Source organism: Molothrus ater, chromosome 1, assembly GCF_012460135.2.
Source record: "Molothrus ater isolate BHLD 08-10-18 breed brown headed cowbird chromosome 1, BPBGC_Mater_1.1, whole genome shotgun sequence".
Lineage (NCBI taxonomy): Eukaryota > Metazoa > Chordata > Aves > Passeriformes > Icteridae > Molothrus > Molothrus ater.
Genome location: NC_050478.2, coordinates 18,770,721 through 18,792,863, shown reverse-complemented (window position 1 = coordinate 18,792,863; position 22,143 = coordinate 18,770,721). Strand labels below are relative to the sequence as shown.

Here is a 22,143-nt window from a genome sequence, read left to right as displayed (position 1 = left end):
AAGTGGGCAGAAACATTGCTATACATCAGCAGTGCTATCCAAGTGCCAACTTCATTTCAGCGGAATACCTGGATTTCCTACCTGCTCTTATTACCTGGAAGAGTAATTTAGTAGGTTTTCAAGAGTAAAGGCAAATGTTTAGAAAAACTTCAACTTACCAAATTGGCTTTTTTCTTCCTACTGCAACTCAGGTGTAGTGTGTTTGCTGAGACCTCTTTTGCTGGATGTTGTCCCAAGTATTCGACAGACCACTGCCTTGGCTTTTGGGAGACTTGCTGATTATGATGTGGAGATGGCAGAGGCAGTTGTGAAGGCAGGAATTCTTCCACAGCTCATATGTTCACTGCCTAAGGAGAATGTAAGGCATGATTCTTCTCTTTAGTAATATTTTAAAAAATTATTATACAGGGAAAAGGAAATCTTTCTGTGTCAGCATCTGGTGTTATTCTAATAGGACATTAAATGTATTGAAGTCAGAGCAGCATTCATGTTTGAACCCCTGAGAGATCTCTGTGTACTGTATGCCGAGGTCTGACTTCAAATAAGCTTGACTTTAAAATATTGTATTACCGTTTAATGCACTATAGGAAATACATTCATTGCACTGTAACATTTTAAAAATGTTGAGTGATGCTTTGTAAAAGGTTCCTCTTCAAAAAGGAGACAGTTGGGAAGCTGTGGTGATAATTGACTAGGTTTTGTCCCTAATACCAGACGCATGTAAAATACATCTAAAACCCCTGAACTTCTGTAATGAAATACTTTGTATCTCCAAACACAGGTCTTTGGAAATCTGTAGTGTGAGAAACAACAAACCTCTGACACAGGAAAATATACAGAAAGGGTTTCATCTTCATATTTGTCAAAACCAAAGTACAGTCACAATTGCAATGCAAATAAATCTGTTGGTCTCTTCCACACCCTTCCTCACATTTTTCCTCAAGCTCTGTGTCTCTTTCAGCTTTGATTTTTTGAATGATGCTAACCTAGATTAACAGAAATACTTTCAAGTAAGGTTCCTAGCAGCTGGAAACTGACAGCTGTAGGGTTAAGTACACTTATATCACAGCCACACTTATGTTGCAGCTTTGATTTATGAAAAGTAGGTTTTCAATGGAAATAAAATTTGGAAAACCATATATTTTAATTTTCAATCTTTTGAGGAAAACAAAGATGTAAATGTACTCATTGCATACTTTTTGTGCATATAGAATCATATATACAAGTAAAATTGAAAAAGAAAACACTAAAGAAAAACTTTGATGGCAAGATACTGGTGTAGTAAGAAAAGAAAGTAAAGATTTTAATTAGACAAGGTTATAAACATTTTGGTTATTTTATTTCTATTTTTAAGGGAATATGTGGAACAAAACTCTACCCACTGTTGGTTTGGAAACTACCCCCTGCTACAACTTGAAACCCTCAATAAATTAGCTTAAGTTCCCTGAGATAGAGTAATTAGGGGGAGCAACAGCAAGACTTGTGTGAGGTCATGGAAAGCCTGCTATGCCTTGGTGACTGAGGGCAAGAGGAGGAAACTCATCCAGTTCATGCAGAGTTTAGCAAGCAGACAGTTTGTCACTTCCCACAGGCGAAGAAACCTTTTCCATTCCACTCACTTTTAGCGTATTAAAATCTGTATTTAAGGATGAGATTCTTTGAGCACACAATGAATACTGTTTCTACTGATTTATGGGGAACAGTCACAGGGTAACATCCCAGATCAATGTTTTGTCAATTAAACTGAGCAAAATTCAGTTTTGCAGCATATTCTGGCTATGCCTGTGAATACGATTTGTTTCTAAAGAATGTGTTTTGAATAATGAAAACAAAGAAGTGTTTTTCTTTGCCAGGAGCATAATTACTTAACAGAAACAACATACCCATATTTGTACAGACTTATGTAAACAAATATGGCTCCACTGAGTTCAGCAAAGCTTACAGTAACTTACATTATCTGGGAATTGGACCATTTGTCTGTACTGTTTCCCTTAACTTCTGTTCCCCCTAAATGAGGTTTAATGCTTTGCCTGTAAATTTTGTTTAATGTACCTGCTTGTAGACCTTAACCTAGAAAACTGGATTTTTGGCATCAAGGAATTATATCAGTACTGGTAAACTAAGGAAGGTAAGGGCATGTGTTGGAGCACTGAAAGATGACTGTGCTTGTTAATCAGTAGCTCATTAATCATGTTCTCTGATGTGGTTTTAGCCAATGCCAGACATCAAACTACTCAACAATGCTTGGGCATGGTTTAAGGGATAGCACAAGGCAGGAACAGTTTCCAGAAGCATAGATGAGGCCATTGTGCTTTGAGGAAAGAGGAGTTTAGGTGCACAGATGTGTTATGCTGTGTCACCTTCTTCTAGGGCCAGGGAGTGGGCCTGGGTGTGTTTTATTTCCTGGGGGGGTCATTGCAGATACTGTTCTGTTGTCATATCTTAGTGCTTTAGATCAGGCTTTTGAAGGTGTTTGGGTACCTCACAGGATGCACAAAAGCACTCACGTGGTTCTTTGTTTTTCTGGACTTGATCCAGAAGGGATGTGGGCTTTGCATTGTTTAAATTTTGGGTGCCTTGACTGAGGACTAGCACTGTAAAGTGCCCAGACTGCCTGTGCAGAGCAGGGGAGAGCCAAGCATCTTGGGATGAGATCAAAAGCAGCTGGCACACGGAGAGAGAGCTCTCTAGAGCTTGTCCATAGGGATCATCTGTCAGTGCCCAGGCTGGAGGGCATACTCCAGGCACTCAGACATAGCAGCAGGTTACTTGTGTCACCCCATGAATCTTGCCCTTCACAAGGGAGGGGAACAACCTGTCGTTCTGACAACGTGGTTTTCTCTGGCCAGAGTGCTTTAACTGGGCTCCGGATTTTGAAAATATAATGCAGTACAGGAAACTTCATCTTCCATATCCTAGTGGTGGGTATAAAACTGCAGGAGGAGACTGAAATGTGACTTTTTGAGGGAAGACTTAACTGTGCTTTTAGAAGAAATCACTGCTGCAGTTTACATGGGATCCACATGCTGTGTGCAGTGTCATGTATTACATATACATACTGAAACCATTATTTGGTCCAGCACCAAGGGAGATGGGCAGAATTGAGACAAGAGCTTAGGCTTCGTGTGCCCTTATGGCAAAAGGGCCAGGTGCTTAGTCCTGTTCAAAGGGAGCTTTTTCTGGACACAGGCAGGAGTAAAATTGCAGTCTGCTTGATCAAAACTGGGGGTTATTCAGTATTGGGTGTTGGTGGGATGGGTTTTCAGTCTCCTAGCTGTGGGGTTTAGGCAGTATTTAGGCATTTCAGGATTCAGATTTTAAACTCTTTTATTGGATCTAATTCTCTCTGTCTCAGTTCCTGTTTGCAAATGTAACTAGTGTTTTCTCATAGAGATGTTGTGAGGGTATCTAATTTAGAAAGTAGAAAACCTTGCAAGTGTTATAGATGGGTAGAATTATTTTAGGAGCTTGCCCTGCATAACCTGTGTAATCTGGTTAAATATGTTAAGAGTTATTGTTTTTGTAGCTCTTGTTGTTCACTACTCACTTAAACAAACAGACTTACCTGGACTACTCTCTTTTCCCCATATCCTCTTAGCTCTCATTTTTTTCTGTTTGTTTATGCACCTGCTGCAGATTTTTATATCATGAGCTGTCCCAAAGAACTATAGGTTCATTGTTTGTGTGATGTCCAGTGGTCCTGATTTGGGTCTATATGAGATATTGCTGCTACTAAAAAAGTCTAATGTAGGCATGTCTGTACTATATTATGCTTTGAACTTCTTAAGGTTAGTGAAAGTTTGTTTGTTTCTGATTTGTCTAGCGTTACTACAAGAAAGCAGCTGCATTTGTGCTAAGAGCAATTGCTAAGCATTCTCCACAACTAGCTCAGGCAGTAGTTCAATCTGGAGCACTGGAAATGCTGGTGATTTGCTTGGAAGATTTTGACCCTGGAGTCAAAGAAGGTGCATCTTGGGGACTTGGATACATTGCCCGACACAATCCAGGTAACAAGTTTCATGTGTGTTATCTTTTAGCTTAATGTCATGTGATAACAATAATAAATTGTGTTATTTTGGTAAGTATAAAAACATACTTTTTCTTCTCTACAGTTAGAAAATTGTAAATTTGGGGTGAAACCCTAGTGTAACTGTACCATTCCAAGAATGCTGTACCTTTTTGTGGGAAACTGGCATACCTGACATCAGCAATGCCTAGTTATGAGAGGTGCTTTAAGAGAAAATGTTTTGGGCCCTTGGTCAAAAAAGGACACTCTGCTTTATTCCTCTTCATGAACAGATTTCTGAATCTTTATATATTGTGTAGGTGTTACTGCAGAACCTGGTTTCTTTTGCTTGGCATTAGTTCTTCTTTGATACACATAGTTGAATGGAGAAGCCTAGGGAGAAGCAAGTTTCATTCATTCATTCCAGTAGTGTTTGCAGGATAAATAGGCCAAATTTATTGCACTATGTTATCATTAGCCAGTGGACCACACTACTCTCTGGGAGTCAGGAATAGATCCTAGGAATCCAATATTGAGCAGTTCCCTGCTGTCTCACGGGCAGTTGTATAACTCACTGGTGGTGTCATGTTCCTATTTAAACACTGATCCACGTGGTTGATAGTTCTTCCACCAGCTATTTATATAGTTCAAGTAAAAGTTTAGACTGTGAATGAAAGAACTGAGGGAAGAAACTGCTAGCTGGAAGGGGTGGGAGAAACAGTTAGTGTTTGTATTGTTCAAAGTTAAACTAATTATAGGATCATAACATTAACTCATAGTTTTATATTTGGTTTTGGCTCTAAAACGTACATAGACTGATTTTGAAAGTGTTTTTCTTTGTTTTTTAATCAATACAGAATGTTGGCCTGCAGAAGGCATGGGGGATTCCCCCTTCCCACTCAGCAGGTTAGCTTACTGGGACAGTCTCCAAAGTTGTTAGCACCTTTCTAACAGACTGCATTTTCTGGGGAACAAATTAATTCTTGGGACACCTCTCTGGTAATGATCTTTTATCATTTGGTCATCAGGATTGAATTCCACACTTGATGGAAAATAATTGTTCCTTCCATCTGAAAGATATTTATTGAAATATCAAAAACGTTAATTTGTATAAATGTGTGTAGAATGTGTGTGTCTGCATTACTCTTAACATAAACATTTCTGCAGTTTTGTTATGTCACTAAATCAATATTGACTCACTTCAATTGCCCTTCATGCTATTCACTGCATGAATGCTGATGGAGCTTTAGGGTGATCCAGTTCACTCTGTGACAGCATTGTCTGCAAAGATGTAGGTGATGTGGGGGTGTTGAAGACAAAAAAAATCCTTGTACAAATTTTTATTCCATGGTTATGAATAATTTATTTGCTGATGGTGAATGGGTGCATACCTTATGTCAATTTACAATGACAATAAGAACAGCATCCTCAGAAATTAGGTTGAAATTGTGAGTGCTACCAAGCTGCAAGCATCAGGACATAGACAGATCACGAGATGTAATCAGTAAAAAAACCCTGAATGCCAACAAAAGCCCACCAAAACACCCCTGAAAAAATTGCCCAGCTACAGCCAATTTAGGGGATTTGACTGCCTCTATAACAGTCACAGTTTGTCTCCAAAATGATTATGGAAAGTAGAGGAGTTACACTGAGAAAAGATCACTTTGTGCATTGTATGTTTCTTACACTGCTACAAGCATGCCTTTGCAACATGATATTGCTGGAAATGGGATCCAGAGATAGAGAAATGGGATACAGACTCTCTCTTATCAATAGCTGGTGTTTACTGTTCAAGAAGCTCTGGATTAGACTGACATGCTCCTGTTGACAAAATCTGGTGGTTATGATTTTCTGTCATTGACTGTCTGTGGACACATAATGCAGTTTTAACTTTAAAAATAGACCTGGGTGTAAAATGGTTCCCCCCACTCACAGAAGGTTTTTCAGTTTCAAAAATTGTTGCAGTTTTGAACTGGGACAATATTGAGACAAGACTTTTTCTCTCTCCTGAATAGATTGTGGGTAGGGAGATTTGTTTGCCCCAGTAAGAAAAGTTCAATAATTGGGGCATGTCTCTGGGATTAAAGTCCTGATCTGTTTTAGGCAGGATGGAACCTCTGTCTTCGTGAGTGCAGTCAAAGCCTCCTGGCATTCAGTGATAACTGTTTGCAATGGTGAGGATCTCTCTGCTTTTAATCAGAAGTTGCACCTATGACCCAGTAAAGCTATGAAGAACTGCAGTGTATGTTCCCATGAAAAGACTTCCATTCTGAGAAACTGAGGCTTCCCCGCACAATGAAAATACTCTCTGCTTAGCAAGTTCTATACTGACTTCATATAAAAATCTCTTAAAATACAGTTCTTCTGGGAACAGATGTCTCCAGAAGGCCTGTGAGATTTTAGGTAAAGACAAATGTCTCATGAGGTTTCAAGATGTTAAAATCTTGCCAGGTCAGATTCCAAAATCTAGAAACTGCTCGTGCAGTTCTGCTCTTTCTTTCCCTTTCAGCTGAATTTCAGATACTGATCTTACTCCAAAGTGTACATATCAACGTGCTGTGATTTTGCCATTCATTATTTTTACTGATTGGGTTTAAAAAGAAGTATAAAATGTTTCAAATACCATAGATACCATCAGGTCCATGAAAAATATTTAGTAACATTTTACTTACACCATATTCAGTTAAAATGCAAAATTGTTTTCTTTGAAGTATGCAAATAATTTGGCTTTCCATTTTCTTTGTCTGCATTAAAGGTGTAATTTATTCATTGTCTCATGCTTCAGTATATTGTAAATTGGTAGGAAAAATAAGACAATAAAAAAACAAAAAAACAAAAATAAACAACACTGTTGATACTGAAGCTTATTGCTAAGAGCAGGATTTTGCTCATTTTCTGTCATCCAGTGGACCATAGCTCAGCTTAGAAGGGACCTTGATAGATCTCTAGTCCAGTTTCCTGCTCAAAGCAGCATCAGCCACAAGAACCAGTTCCTCAGCTCTTCAGTGATTTGAGTCTCACTTCCCATCCTCCTGGTGAAAGGTTTTCCCCCTGGTTCCAGTGGAATCTTTGGCACTGTGGTTGTAGGGGCCTGCAGAAACCTCTGATTTTGAAGTGCAGCCTTTGGGCTGCTTGTGGGAATTAGAGTCTTTCTGTGTGGCCATAACATGATCACACAGTCCTCAGAAAAATACAGTATTGGTGGTTGTTTTGGTCAAAACCTGTTGTTTCCTGTGGATGCACCTGCTACCACAGCAAGGTCTGTTTGAGAGCCCTGGTCTGAACTGAAACTTGCATTTCCTTCCAACCAGGGGTGTTGCTGCTGCTCTACTATGGGGATATAATATTGTATATTGTCAATAAAATATTGAGCTGATTTTCTTTCTCTGGGGAAAACCTGGACATTTACTTTCTCACCTTCATCTTTTTTATCCTCATCTGGTTTTTATAATCCATGCTATTATTGCCAGTGTGATAATATTAGTAGAGTTTTTCTTTTAGCACCTTGAACTAGTTCAGAATAATCCTGTAAGCCTTCCCATTGTTTTCAGTGGGTATGTAGGTAGGATCTTGGTTCCACTTTGTTGACTTTCCCCTCTTCCTGATCACATAAACTCATGACAAGTCTTCAACCTACTTTGAATTAATTTCTTCATCCCTGATGAGTACTTTTGCATTGAGACAAACCAGCGCAACTCTACTACAAACTTCTAGTTGTACTAGAACTGGTGGCATCTCAGACTCCTAAATCTGTCTTTATTAGTCTTTCTTCTACATCCATTTGAGTTCTGTCTGAAGTGTCTCACTTGCTAAAATCTTCCTTATGTAGATCTGGATGAAAGTGATGAATTTTTGGGCAGTTTTGAGCCATAGTTCTCTTGTGTCTGAACAAACAGAGTTCAATTTCCTACTTTCACTCACATAGGGAGAAGTTCAACTTTATCATCATGTAGCTGGAGAAGTTCCTTGAGCTGTACCCCAATGTGAGTTCCAAGCCTGTGGTTTTCATAACCTTCTGTGGAATTAAATGAGGTTCATACATTAGCTTTTCTCTGCTGTCTTTTCTTTTGTCTTTTCTTTGCCCTTATAATATAGCCTTGACGTAGTATTTGGAAGAGTATTTTTGTAATTTGTTTTAGTTATTTTAATTTTTTCAGAGCGAATATTTGATTTAAAAAATTTCTTATTGTCGAGTTTGTTTTCCCCTCTAACTCCTTCTCAGTCTAAATTTTTTCCCACCTCTGTCTGTGTTTCTAAATGGACGGCAAAGTTTCATGAATCCTTTGGTGTATAATCTGCATTAAAGATGTTCTACAAGTAGGAAGATTAATTGAGCCTTTTCTTGAGGGGAAAAAAAAGAATTACAATTTATAATAGCATCATTAATACCTAGAATTGTAATTTTGGGCTGAATTTGTGGGGAAACAAGATGGGAAGTACTGTATTTCCTTTCTTCCCTGCCTCAGCTTTTCTGTTTTTCTGACAGTCCATTTACGACTTGTCTGTCTTGACACATGGTCCAGCTCTCCATGTGGTAAGTTATTAGCCATGAACCTTATAAACACCATTGGAAGAAAAACCATTTAATTACCCATGACCAACAGTAACCATCAGTATTTAAATGATATCAGACTTCTAGCAGCAAGAGCTCATCTAAATTGAATCAGATTTAGTTTGCTCTTTTGAAATAACTTAGGGTTACTTTTGCATGCCTGAGTGTAGCTGTGACCTGAAAGTATTGCTCTTTCTCTCCCTGCTTGAACTTCATGATTTTAGCTCCTAAGACATCAAAGAAGCCCATTCTTCTAGCACCATGTCCCTCTTGACATCAGATTCTTGATTTTAGCATTTCCCAGCAGACACTGGGCAGTGGAGCTCTGGTTGGTCTGAAGTTCTGAGGCACAGTTGGAGGGGTTAATCTGGACTGTGGGTCAGTAGATTACCATGAATTCCACTTGGTCAGTGTACAGCAGCAAAACACGATCTGAAGAAACTGGGCATGGCTTTTTCCACCAAAAGCTGACTGTAACTTATCCCACTTATATTGATTAGCTCCTTTTCAGATTTGTTTTGACATACATTTCAGGTGTACTTCAGATTTTTAAAATACAGCATCTGAGTTTGTTGAAATCTTATGATTTGTGTATTTTGAGGATGCATGCACTACATTTTCAGTCAAATATTTATTTGAAAAATGAACTTTGTAAAGTTAATTTTACAGATTTACAGAATGTTCTGAATTGGAAGTGACCCACAAGGATCATCAAGCCTTAAGTAAATGGCCTGTACAGGGGCTGAACCCACTACTTTGCCATTATTAGCACTATGCTCTAGCCAACTGAGCTAATTTCAGGGTATTGTATTAGTTTAAAAATTATTGCATTATTTATTTTTTGGATGTAATATTTATATTTTCTTTAAAATATTGTATAATAAAATAACATACAGTGTAAATATTTGACTTATCACATGTATTACAGTGTGTGGCTATAACTCACTAATTGAAAACAAATCTGGTCTGGAACATTATTTGGATATTAACAACGTAATGATGACATGACGTACAGATTTCATGAAAAACTATATTAGTCTATGTATATTTAATGAAGTATGCTGTATTTTTCTTAGTATGAAAATCTCTTTATGGATGGACTATAAATCAAAAGCTAAGTTAGAGTCTTGAAATACAACAGCCATATGTTGCCATGGTACTGTAAGTCAAGATAAATGTTAAAGATAATAATGGATATGCATAATAAGGTGTAGCAAAACTGAACGAAGAACCTAATAGATTATTGAATCCCCTATGGTTTTTACCACTTTTTCAACACTATTTTAAAATAGCACAGCTTGGTTATAATATAAATTTTGCTTCTGATACCCAGTAATTCTCATTTTAGGACTGTGATTAATGCTGCATACACAGAGAGAGCTAATGAATTTCTAATAGTGTAATTTTTGTCCATGTCAGCTAATCACATGCTCAGATTTTTTTTTTTTTTGTTTAAGGTGCAGTTAGTTAAGGATATTGTGCTAATCTCAGACACACAATATCACTGATGATATTTCTCATTTGTCTAATTGTGTATGATAACATTTTTCTTGTCATTAAAGTATAAATTCTGTCTCATCCCACGTATGGTAGCAAAGACTAGTTTTGATCACCAAGTTCCATTTTTGCAATCTTTTATGTAAGATAAATCTTTTATGTATTTTTTTTGTATTTTTGTTTTTGGCATTTGATCTATGCTAATATCTGCTTATCATTTAAAGAGGGTAAAATGCTCTCTAATTAGCCGGTTGATAAAATTTTGGTACTTTGGCTTTCTGTGTTGTTGTTAGCCATGCATAAAATGCTTTCCTATTGATCAGTGCAGAATAGCCAGGGTTTAAACAGCTGACATCTGCTTACTTTAAAAAAAGAAAAAGAAAACAGAATAACAAACCATTTCAGCCTAATCTACCTCAAATGTGTGCATGTAAATGGGGGTCCATCTATTGACCTGCATTCTTTTCAGTTGTGGATTGGTCCACACGGTTTATGAAACCAGGAGGGCTGATTTGAAATGCAGATGTCGAGACAGTGAACTACACCCTCCCCTTTTTCCTTTGCTGTATCTGTCAGGGTGAAAAATGGCTTGCACAAGGGTCAGTCACCCATACTCACTTAATTACTTTCCTTGGACCTACAGAACTGTCACAAGCTGTGGTGGATGCAGGCGCTGTTCCTCTTTTAGTGCTCTGTATCCAGGAGCCAGAAATTGCTTTGAAAAGGATTGCTGCTTCAACTCTCAGTGATATTTCAAAGCATTCTCCAGAGTTAGCACAGACAGTAGTGGATGCAGGAGCTATCGCTCACTTAGCTCAGATGATCCCGAACCCTGATGCTAAACTGAAGGTACATTTAATTTTTTTTAAATCTCCGTTATACCAGTCATTGCTTGAGATTGAATCAAAGACATGGATGTGCATATTTATTTAGAAGCTCTTGGTTTGGGTGTTAACAAAATGTAACTATGTAGTTAGTGATAAAGAGTTCTGCACATATTTACAAATTTAGCTACTGGATATAAACTGCAGCTCTGTAAGGAACAGCTAAACTAATCTTTAAAGTGAGAAGTATGGGTTTTTTTTAGAAATATACAGTTTATGAAGAATGCAACAGATACTTTTAATAGGTAAGATTTGCACATTTCAGTTACAAAAAAGGTTTTGCATACGAAAGATTATATGATAAGCCAGTTAATAGTGAACTTATTGTATTTTAGAATGTGGTATCTGATGTGAATAGCTGTTGTCAAAGGTTTAATTTCTAGTGTTTAATTGACAAAAAAAATTGTTTCTTATTATAAATTTTCTGTTTTACTCTACCAAACAGAAGACAACATAAAAATGCCACAAAGATTTCTTAATATAAGATCTGACAGATCCAATTTATGTAAATAGAAATACTTTCTATAGATTTTAGTAAATTTTAAATTACAGTTTTAAATGGTGTGTATATATAATTTTTTTTTAATACATACAAGTTTGAATGGGATAAAACAAAAGAGAAACTTTTATTCAGGAACCAGCGAATGTTCTGTGCCATTATATTTGTGCATGAATTGACTCAGTGAATTGTAAAATAGCTGTAATTGTTTTCCCTATCCTGCTTTGTTTTCCTTGATGCAATAGATTTTTGTGTGCAGGAGGAGTGTGTGTTGTGGGATGTTTGTATACTATTGATTTTATAACAATTTTTATTTACTAGCGTCAGGTGCTGTCAGCTCTAAGCCAAATAGCAAAGCATTCAGTGGATCTTGCAGAGTTGGTGGTTGAAGCAGAAATTTTCCCAGTTGTGCTCACATGCCTGAAGGACTCAGATGAATATGTCAAGAAAAATGGTGCAACTTTAATTAGAGAGATAGCAAAGCATACGCCTGAGGTAAAACCTTGAAAATGCAAATACAAGGTCATATCATTAGATTTTACACTTTAAATAAAATACAGGATTATTCTGTCATTTGCTTTTCGAAAGGGAGGGCAAATGGCTGTTTGGCATGTTCATTGGAAAATATGGAAATGCTGATATTATGAGATGTGTATTGAATATGAATTGGGTTAGGAAACTGGGAATCATAAAATGTATACCTAGCTACTTCATTCTATGAGATATCAGCACAGAGAGGGAGTTCTTGGCTGACAGTACTGTCAGTCCTAGATATTAAAAATATTATGAGAAAAGCCTCACAGAAGTCATGATACCAGCTAATAAATTGCAAGATCATCCTTTAACAATAAAAGATGGTGTGTGTCTTTTTAAAAATCTTCAGGGGTGCTGGGATCACATTTTAATTATCTTTCCAATGACAGCAAAGGTCAAAAATTCTCTTATTTATTATTAACCTGATGGTAACTTGAGTTTGTAATTTGAGTTTGAGCATTTACAGTGTTTTTACCCATAGGAAGGTGGGGATGTTTGGCAAAGTCAATACAAAATAAATAGGAAAACCATATAATTATAACTATGGTAATCTGCCAGACCACAGAGATAATTAAAAGGCACAAAATATGACTTTGGAATGAAATATAAGCCATGTACTTGTGGAACACACTAATGCTGAGCATAGTAATTTCAAAATCATGATGCTAACTCAACAACTGAGAAGTGTTTAAACATGAATGTTGTGCAGTTTCTTCAGCCTGCCAGTCTTTAAGCTGGTGATAAAAGTTTACAGTCTTGGCACATTTCCTGCTTTCTCTCTGTACCTCATGGGCAATGCAACTCACTTCCTCAAAAAAGGAAAGAAATTATTAAAAGGGGGCTCTAGAGTCAGAAGGCAGAGACCAAACTCAGGATTGCAGGTGAAGCCAGAAGAGCTTCTGGCACCAGATCCTCCACACAAGAGGACCTGGCCATGCCAGCAGCTCTCCAAAGGAGCACTGGGAGGCATCTTGGTGACTCCCAGTGGGAAGTCACAATCTCTGTCTGACTTAGAGTGACAGAGATGACTGTCCAGCTCTGGGAACTCTATTCAAGCAATGCATGTGGCAATGGAGACAGGCTGATAGATGGTGTTTCTAGAGGACTTGGCTGTGTCATTGCAGACTCATGGCTTTTAGATCTCGACTCTCTAGCTGCAGATGCAGTAAAATTCATGTGAAGGTCAGCAGCAGAGGGACTTGGAGTGAGGACTGAGGAACATGGCAGGAGCTCTGCACATCCAGGTGCACATGGCTGTGTCCAGATGTGGGACTTGGTTGCTACTGGCTGTAATTCACAATCATGAGAACAGATTTTCCTAAGTACTAACTGAAAGTTTAATCTGGCTGTTTAATGAACAAAACAATCCCCTTTTAAAGGCTCTAAGATAAAGGTAGATTTCGTATTTATAGAAATCAACTGGATTGGGAATTCATGTGCCTCAGTTTTGTTCATTTAATTTTGACTTTTAAGAACACATTCCTTTTGCTCTGGAATCTGTAAGGATTATGCTAAAATGGGATATACCTAAAAACATGGAAGAAAATAATACTAATAAGAATAAGAAATAATTTTGATTTGTATGCATTATTGATATCATACATATTCTACTGCTGTCCCTTAAGTGGTGTGACAAGTTTGCTTTTGGTAGAAACCCATGTTGCATTGCTTGATTATTATTTATAAGCAGGGCTATGTCATTTGGCATTCTGGGGCAGACTCCATTACCCATCAAGTGTGCTCCCTGGACACTTCCCTCAGAGCATGCTAACATGGCAGAATGGTGCAGCCCAAGTCAGTTTTGCACATCCAGAACAGTTGTCCTTGCCTTCAATCCTCGGCATGAGGATCCACAAAGGATTTTATGCCACAGAGGTAATTTAGAATGCAGCTAAGAGGAGGAATGGGCCTTTGCCTCTGTCCCTGCACAGAACAGAGGATGTTAGTTTGGGAATGAGGGGCCACTAGGATGAAACAGTATCTGGCTCATTAGGTGCATCTTCAAGATCAGTCCTGTGATAGGTTGTCATCTGCACATTTCTCTGGTGTGTGATGATGGAGTTGAGAATATGTCATTCCATGCTATACAGCATCAAGGAGTCAGAACCCTGATTTCCTTGCAGTAAAGTCAATCAAAAACACAGCAGCAAATCAGCCTCATTCCTGAAAACTTGATGCTGCACTTACTTCCCAACAGTCTGTGTGATACATCACTTTTATTTCATAAAACAAGAGCAATACATTAAAAGGCTTCTCTGATGTGCTTCTTTATGCCTGTTGATACTCCAGAGTATTTAATCTCTTCTGTTTATCTTTTCAGCTTTCCCAGCTTATAGTAAATTCAGGTGGAGTTGCTGCTGTGATTGATTGTATTGGCAGCTGCAGAGGGACTGTCAGACTGCCTGGCATCATGACACTTGGCTATGTGGCGGCTCACTCGGAGAACCTGTCAATGGCAGTGATTGTCTCCAAGGTTAGCTATCACTTTGTTGTCTTCCTGTAGTTCTTCAGCAGTATTCTTTGGTACAGGTACAAATTAACATAGGCAGAGAATGTATTTTGTGACAGGATTATATACTTGCTCTCCATGAATGCATTTTCTCCTACTATTGCTGCTTTCTATGACTGAAATTCTGTGTCAACCTGATAAAAGGGTGTCTTTATGGTGTTGAACCTTTTACAGAACATTGTGGATTAGTTGGTATTACAGTGTGTGATTTTTCTGTGTTGCAATTGCATGGGTGCAGAAAATAAGTGACTGAATTTCTCGAGTCTGCTTCCTCTTAAAATGTGTATTTGTGGCTACATTGAAAGCTCCTTTAGAACACCTGTGTTTAAAGGTGTGTTCTTCATGGTACAAGCAAGGCTCTGCTAGTGCTGCTGGAGTATCTTGCAGCAGCCATCTTCAGACTTGAAAAGACCTCAGTTTCTTATGTAATGTGGTTTGATTCAGTTCTGCAAGTGACATTTCAAATGAGTAAAGTAATATGTTTTCAGGTTTAAATAAATTCTACTGGACAATGATATAGAAGAGGGAGAATTTGCAATGTTTGTAATAGGTGAAATTAGTGCCTGGCCTAGTAGTCTGTGAATAATGCTAACTAATGACAGAAGGAATGAAACAATTTCATGAACATTTTTGACCCATTTTCACACTGTCAGTCATTCAAAGTGTATGTGTGAGTGGAGCAACAAAACAATATAAATAAAGGAACTGAAATGTCTTCTAGTAGAAATACAAGTTGAAAAATGGAAGTTGCTACAGCATAACATAGTATGCAGGGAAAGTAGGAGTGATCAAAAAAATGCTCTTCTGTATTTTAAAATTAAAGAAATAGATGCTTTTTTCTTGTCATCTCTTGAGGCCCTTCTTCTCTGGATGTGTCTCTCTTTCCACTTTCAGTGATGCCTAGAGCAAATATGCTCCTGCTTTTGAGTACTTGAAATCAAGTGGGATGAAACCAGGATTAGATTCTGGAGGAAGCCCCTAAGTTAGATTTTTGAAGAATAATAATGATCCCTATCATAACTGAATGGAACTGCTGTGAGAGCTGTTGTAGGGATCTGGGCAAACTTTGATGAACTTAAATGTGTTAATGAATGATCTACAAAAGAAATAATAATAAACTTCAATAAACCTGAAACTCATTAAAAAACCAAAAACTGCTTCAGGGGAAATTAAATTGTGGAGTGGTACATAGAGCTGAGGATGGGGCTTGATAAACTGGAACCATTTGAAAGAAATGCACTGTGGCATAACCATATGCAGTTAGACACTGATGATGTTATGATGTAAAATGATAGTTCCATTCCATGGTACTCTAACCTGAAAGGATGTATTTTGAACAATGATTTTTGGGATCATACTGGACAAACACTTCATTGTGGTCTTCTGCTATAAGGCAGTGGCAAAACCCCCCACAATTTAGTCCTTTGTGGTATGAAAGAGTAGAAGATGAAGCATTATTGGAAAAGAGAAGTTAATCTATTTGTTTTAGTAATATATATAGTTCTACTGTCTGTATTTGAAAAGTATCTTGGGGAAAAAACCCAAAACAACAAAGCAGAAAACTGTGCAGAAAAGAGTAAAGAAGGATTCATGGGATGGAGAAAAAGGTTTTTCTGGGTAGAAGTTTAGTAGCCTTGCCTTACCTAAAGTAGCATGAAATGTTTCCTGTTGGAGTGTTTTGGCATAAAATATCAGCTACTAAGTAGTTGTGGAGAAAGTATAAAGACCCTGAACCAGAACAACTTTAGCTGGATGTGAGATCTCCACCTCTTGATGTCTGCAAATCAAAAATTGAAGCCTTTCTTGAAGTGATTGGGTGAGTCAAACATGAACTACTGGACTCAAGAAGAGGTTGATACGTTGAAATTTAGTGTGGAAAGTAAAAAAAGAAAGACTCAGTGATTGAGCCCTTCTGGTCTTAAACTGATTTTGTAGAATCATAAGCACTCAAATTCTTTTCTTTTCAGTCGGAGAAAAACTGCCATCTTTACTCAGTACAGCCTGAATTATGTTGCGTATTCTTTTTGTACCTTAAATTTGCATGTTTGTTCAAACTGCTCTCTGACTTAGAACGTTGAATCAGTTTCTTTATAACCATATTTATTAATATTTATTAAAAATTCTCGCTAATCATAATGCTGTAAAAATATGACACTAATGCTGTAAAAATATGACACTAGCATGCATTCTCTTACAGCCTTTTTTAGAAGAGTGTAAATAGAGAATCATTTTCTAAGTATCTGTTTCACGTTGTCATTCCCTGGTCTACATTTGTAAAGGTTGTGCTTTTGATTAATGCTACAGGGAATACCACCACTGTGTCTTTGCTTGGTAGAAGAACATGAAGATCATATTAAGGCAGCAGCTGCCTGGGCCTTGGGACAGATTGGAAGGCACACTACTGAGCATGCACGTCATGTGGCAGTAGCAAACGTGCTGCCCACGCTGCTCGATATCTTTGTGGACCCACGCAGCTCAGAAGATCTAAAAACAAAAGTAAGTAGATTTGTAGTATTTGCAGTATGGCATTTTAATTGTAATCAAGAGGTTTAAGTGCTTAAAAACTACTAAATTATGTGTTTTTATTGATGCTCACTGAGTCACAGCTTTCCTGGGTGCTGTGTCACTTATTAGGGGACTGGCTGGTCCTAATGCATGTGCATGCGGTGTATACCAAATCATATGCTACAGCCACCACAGTCTAATCCCTTTTTTTTTTCCCAGTTTAGATCAGAGTTGTGCAGACCCATATTGCTGTAATTTCTTGTGACTCATTTCTAATTATCCACTTCTTTTTTTGCAAGTATAAGCTCTTGTAGAAAATATTACAGTCCTTGTAATAATTTTGCCTACATTTTTATTATTATAATAAAATTGTAACAGCTAATCAAGGCTCTGCTCTTTAAAACATGCAACTGCCCATATTTAGGGCCTTTGAGTGGGAGCCAGTAGAGTTGCAGTTTAGTAAAGTGTATTTCTGAGCAACAGTAAGAATGCAATAGGACAGGGTATGATCTCCTATGTTGCACTGTGATTCTCTATGTTCCACTGAAATACCACATTCCATGTAAAGTACCTTTCATATAGTAATTTCCAGTAGTCCAAAAATATTGAAGCCAAATTAGCTGTACCTGTGATCCTGCCCAAGAAGGTTACTTCTGCTTGTATCAGTCACCACTGAGTTTGTTTTCAGAAATATGCACCAATGCACAATTGTTTCACTCTCTCTTTTCCCCCCTGCCTGGACCATACTGCACTTTGCTACCCCAGACCAGCAGCCTCTCCTAGTAAGCCACTTCTAAAATACAATCTTTTAAAATATGTTTTGATTTAACTTTCTTATTACATTAGAGTACTTCAATTTACCTTAAAGGCTCTACTCCAGCTTTCATTATAGTCAAAGGAAAATTGCCATTACTTTGACTGTAGATAACATAATAATAATATGATGCACTGTAGGTTTTGAGGTTTCATAAATCTAAGTAGAGAATTGATTCTTCATTAAGTGACCTGATAGATATCATAGTTTCTATTCAGAAATTGCCCATTGAAAATTCTGATCAATTTGCTTTTTTGATCAGACTTCAGTGATATATATGAATTCTTGTTTTCGTTGATATTTTACTACAGAAAGTTTATTTTGCATTTCAATAGACTAAGAAAGCCTTAAAGAACATTCTTCAGAAATGCACATATCTTCCAGCACTTGAACCACTGCTTCATGAGGCCCCTCCCAGTATTATGAAGCATATTATTGGGCAGTTTAGTAAGGTAAGAAAAGGCTCTTCTTGCTGAGTAATATGTTAATTACTAATTTTTTCCCATTTAGCTACTCTAAAGGTGTCATTGTTTTCTCAGGATCCTCAAGCATCCCCTTCCAAAGCAGTTTGGATCCTGTTCTTTTGTCTTATACAGCTGGATACTGTTTCATTTGGAATCTGCCATAATTCATCCTAAGACTGGGAAAACAGTTTCCTATAAGCAAGGTGTTTTTTTCTTCCTTGCCTCTTGAGATTAAGTGGAATATTAACTCACTGCAAATATTTTCGCTGAGCCAATGTATCACATAAATCCCAGTCACATCTGTTTTAGATAAACTACAAGCTGTCTGTACAGCAGTGACTTAAGTCAGATATTTTACAATAATATAAAGGCTTCACTCCTTTTATCCTGATTAATTTTCAGGCTCAAATAAGTGTAAAAATTCCAAATCTTTTCTCATCCCTCTCAATATTTTGAAACTTAGTCGTTAAATACATTGTTGATTTGAATGCAGCATGTAAAAGTGATACGATTTATTGAAAATATTTAAAATTTATAAGTAATTGCTAACTAACTGGGAGACTTGCAGTGTCTGTAATGTTCAGCACATGGTGGGAATCCTGTTCAACTGCAGACTATGTTTTGTGTGATACTCTGCAGTGTAACCTGTTAGCAGGGTATACCAAGCTCTGTGGGTAAGATGCTCTTTCTGGAAATGGCCAAGTAAAACACTCTTGATATTCAGTTCTGATTATGACAGATCTGGAAGCACTGCTGTTGGTAGTGCAGATTCCTGATTACATTGCCAGAGTTTCATTTCTCCTGTCTTCTTGCTAAGGCTGTTCAAAGACTGGAGATTTGCACAGAATCCAGTCTCTTTTGCTTCTAGTTCTGAATGGAGCTATTAATGAGCCAAGTGTGTAGCAATTGGTTATCCAGTGTATATTTGAACATTGCTTGCTATTGAAATGGTTTTGTGCCCTTCATATCAGCTGATATTTTGTTTTGTTTCAATTTTCTCCTTTGCCTATATGTTATTAAACTATACTTGTCTGGCATTTGCTCTTCTGAAGTGTTAATTTTAAGTTCTCTTAATTTTAAGTTCTCTGTAGTAAAAGCATTTGTCTCTCCTGTACCATAGCTTAGGAATTTCCTATTCTTAGAGCTGTGGTCTGTTACTTCTGTGGGCTTATTTATGGCACAGTAAAAGCCTTATTTCCAAGCTGTGCTTCAAAATGGGGTGCTGTTTGTTTTTCGTGCTGGACTGTGTATTTTAGCATTAGCATTTTTGGAGTTTGTGCAGTTCTCTGCTGTCTCAGGTTGGACTGGGGGAAGAGACTGTCTCAGAGGTGCTCTCTCTTTAGGGCCCCTTCTCAGAGAATTTTTTGCTGTCTTATCCAGGCTGGAAGTCACAGTGTGGAGGAGGAAGGCAGGGAAAGGGCCATATCCTGTCTCCTTGCTAGTTCCTCCTTGGCAGTTCTTGTTGTGGGAGAGATGTGAAAACAGACGTCTGCTCAGTTCCCACAACGAAAAAATCACAGTTGTTCCTGACACTTCTGTGGAGCATAGAATAGAGAGAAGTCTTTGTGCTCTCCTGCTTTTTCTTTACCTGTCTGTTGATTTTGTACAGACTAGAGGAACCACAGAAATGAAGGTCATTTGCCTGAATGCATGGAAGAAATTTTGTTCTTTTTCTTCATCCTTTTAGGCACTTCCTTCCTCATTTGAGGCTCTTGTTTTACACTGAAATACAGTCAAATTTATGGCTTCATGTCTGACCAGTGTGGAAGCTTACAAAATGTTTTTGCCCTCATAATCTGTAACTCTCAGAGTTGTTTTTAAACGCATCTGGTTTTGCTGTAGATGCAGCTGACATCTTGCATTATTTTTCTGTCTTTTTCTCTCTATTTTTTTTTTTTTTTAATAATATTGCAGCCCTATGGGCCTATGGACTACATGCAGTCATTCTCCCTCGCCTGGCCCAGCCCCCACCTCCCTCCCTCCCTTCATTCCTCCCTCCCTCCTCCCTCGCTGCCGTCCTCTGGACAGAGCTGCGTACTGGCATCACTCAGGGAGCACAGAATGTTATTGTCTGATCATTCCTGCTTCTCATCCCCTTTGGCTGCAGAAACTTCACGTTTTTGCTTTGTGTGTGTGTTTGTAAAAGGCTTCCATGGCTACACAGTGTGTTAAAGGATTTTAATATCTAGGAATTTAATAGTAGCATGTAATGCTTCAAGGCTGTATTGTTCACTTGCAACAATTCTCAGTATTGTTTTCATGCACTAATCTATACTAGATCATTATAATGATATAAAATTCAGCTCTACAATTAAACTGTGGGAATTGACATAAAAGACCTGAATAACTTGGTTTAAGTGGAACAGATGCTGTTGTTATTCCACGTTAGTGTTTTGTTTTGATTATCTATTTATTCTCCACAATCTTATTGTCTCTGTAGGAATAATTCAAGAAATATTATTTATGTAAGGATAAATATTAAATTCATTATTTTATATATGTTATGTATTAAAGTACATTATAAATTATGTTGTAATCATAAAGGGCTGGTTTCTGGGTTTTTTTCCCTATACAGCTGGGTGTTATAATACAGTAGTCATTACAGATGTTGTTTCTCTAATTTTCCTTTTTATCTGTCCTCTGAATTAAAAACAAATAAGCAATATTTGAGCCTAGTGGCATACAGATTAATTCAAAAGAATTTTTTAAAATGTACTATTCTGTGTGTAGGTGTTACCACATGACAATAAAGCACGTCGTCTCTTTGTAACAACTGGTGGACTTAAAAAGGTTCAAGAAATAAAAGCAGAACCTGGGTCACTTCTTCAGGAATATATCAACACTATTAACAATTGCTACCCAGAGGAAATAGTAAGGTAGGGAAAATGAAATTTAAAGAACTCATACTTGTAACATTGTTAGATGTTTTTCACAGGAACAACACAAAGGAAGGATTTAAAATACTAATTTAACTCCTATGTGAAATTTGGTTTTAATAAAACCAAAGCGTAACATTTGATTAATTGCCCCAGCAGTAACACAACCTCTGGACACGTACATTAGAATGCTTTCTCTTTTTGTATTTGGAATCAAATTTCTTTGTCTGTCAACAAAGCCCAAATAATCAGGCTCTTGCAGGAAAGTGTGACATAAAGTCAGTCCTGCACTGCCCAGATGGACTCTGAGTCTTCAGTACAGCCACTCATATTAATGAATGTCTGTGGGAAATTTATTTTGGTAACTTACTTGTGGATTACTTAGGCTCCAAAAATAGAGGTATTGGTGAATCTTTGGTTGCATCCTTGACTTTCATAATAGTGTGTCTGAGCTAGAGTGTTCAGAGGCTCCTTTGAAACTTCCTCTGATGTACAGAGGGTCCAGAGGCTCTCCTGCACAGTTGGTCTGCCCACAGCTGCCCTTCCTCCCTGAGCCTCATCACAAGGCTTAAGTGTTATATAAAAGGACCATACACCAGCTGTCTGCACCAAGTTGAACTTTGCCCTTAATGAATACAGAAACACTATTAAATAGCTTACAGTCAAAATGTCACCATCCTAAATTGTAATAATGAGAGAAATGCCCTCCTAGATTCTAGATACCCATTTACCAGTCCTTCACTACATCAACACATCAGAAGGATGTTGTACTCATGTACTCCCTCTACAGGCTCTGAAAATCTGCATCATCAATTTTAATTATAGCAGCAGAGTTCTTCAGCTAATAGTAGCTAGAAACTAAGTCTCACAAAATGAAGGCCTATTTGTCTCTACAAAGAAAAGCCAGTAGCTGTCAAATGGGTAAAAGCAAATTCATAAAGAAATTTTATTCTGCAGCTTGTACTTCAGAAGGAAAGAGGAATTTGTTTATTCTTTTCTGGGT

The 22,143-nt window shown here is 37.6% G+C and overlaps 1 protein-coding gene across 2 annotated transcripts in view; it reads left to right on the top strand.

The window, feature by feature from the left end:
* SPAG6 (sperm associated antigen 6) overlaps nucleotides 1–22,143 on the top strand; it is a 38,257-nt gene that overhangs the window by 10,679 nt on the left and 5,435 nt on the right. Inside the window, exons 3-10 of one of the 2 annotated variants that reach the window (XM_036406914.2) lie at nucleotides 192–358; nucleotides 3,824–4,007; nucleotides 10,699–10,904; nucleotides 11,760–11,933; nucleotides 14,293–14,445; nucleotides 16,786–16,977; nucleotides 18,136–18,252; nucleotides 20,995–21,140. In XM_036406914.2, the coding sequence (XP_036262807.1) occupies nucleotides 192–358; nucleotides 3,824–4,007; nucleotides 10,699–10,904; nucleotides 11,760–11,933; nucleotides 14,293–14,445; nucleotides 16,786–16,977; nucleotides 18,136–18,252; nucleotides 20,995–21,140 (1,339 nt within the window). Of the gene's footprint in view, nucleotides 1–191; nucleotides 359–3,823; nucleotides 4,008–10,698; nucleotides 10,905–11,759; nucleotides 11,934–14,292; nucleotides 14,446–16,785; nucleotides 16,978–18,135; nucleotides 18,253–19,644; nucleotides 20,105–20,994; nucleotides 21,141–22,143 lie in introns of those variants that run through there. The other variant, XM_036406915.2, reaches the window with a different exon arrangement.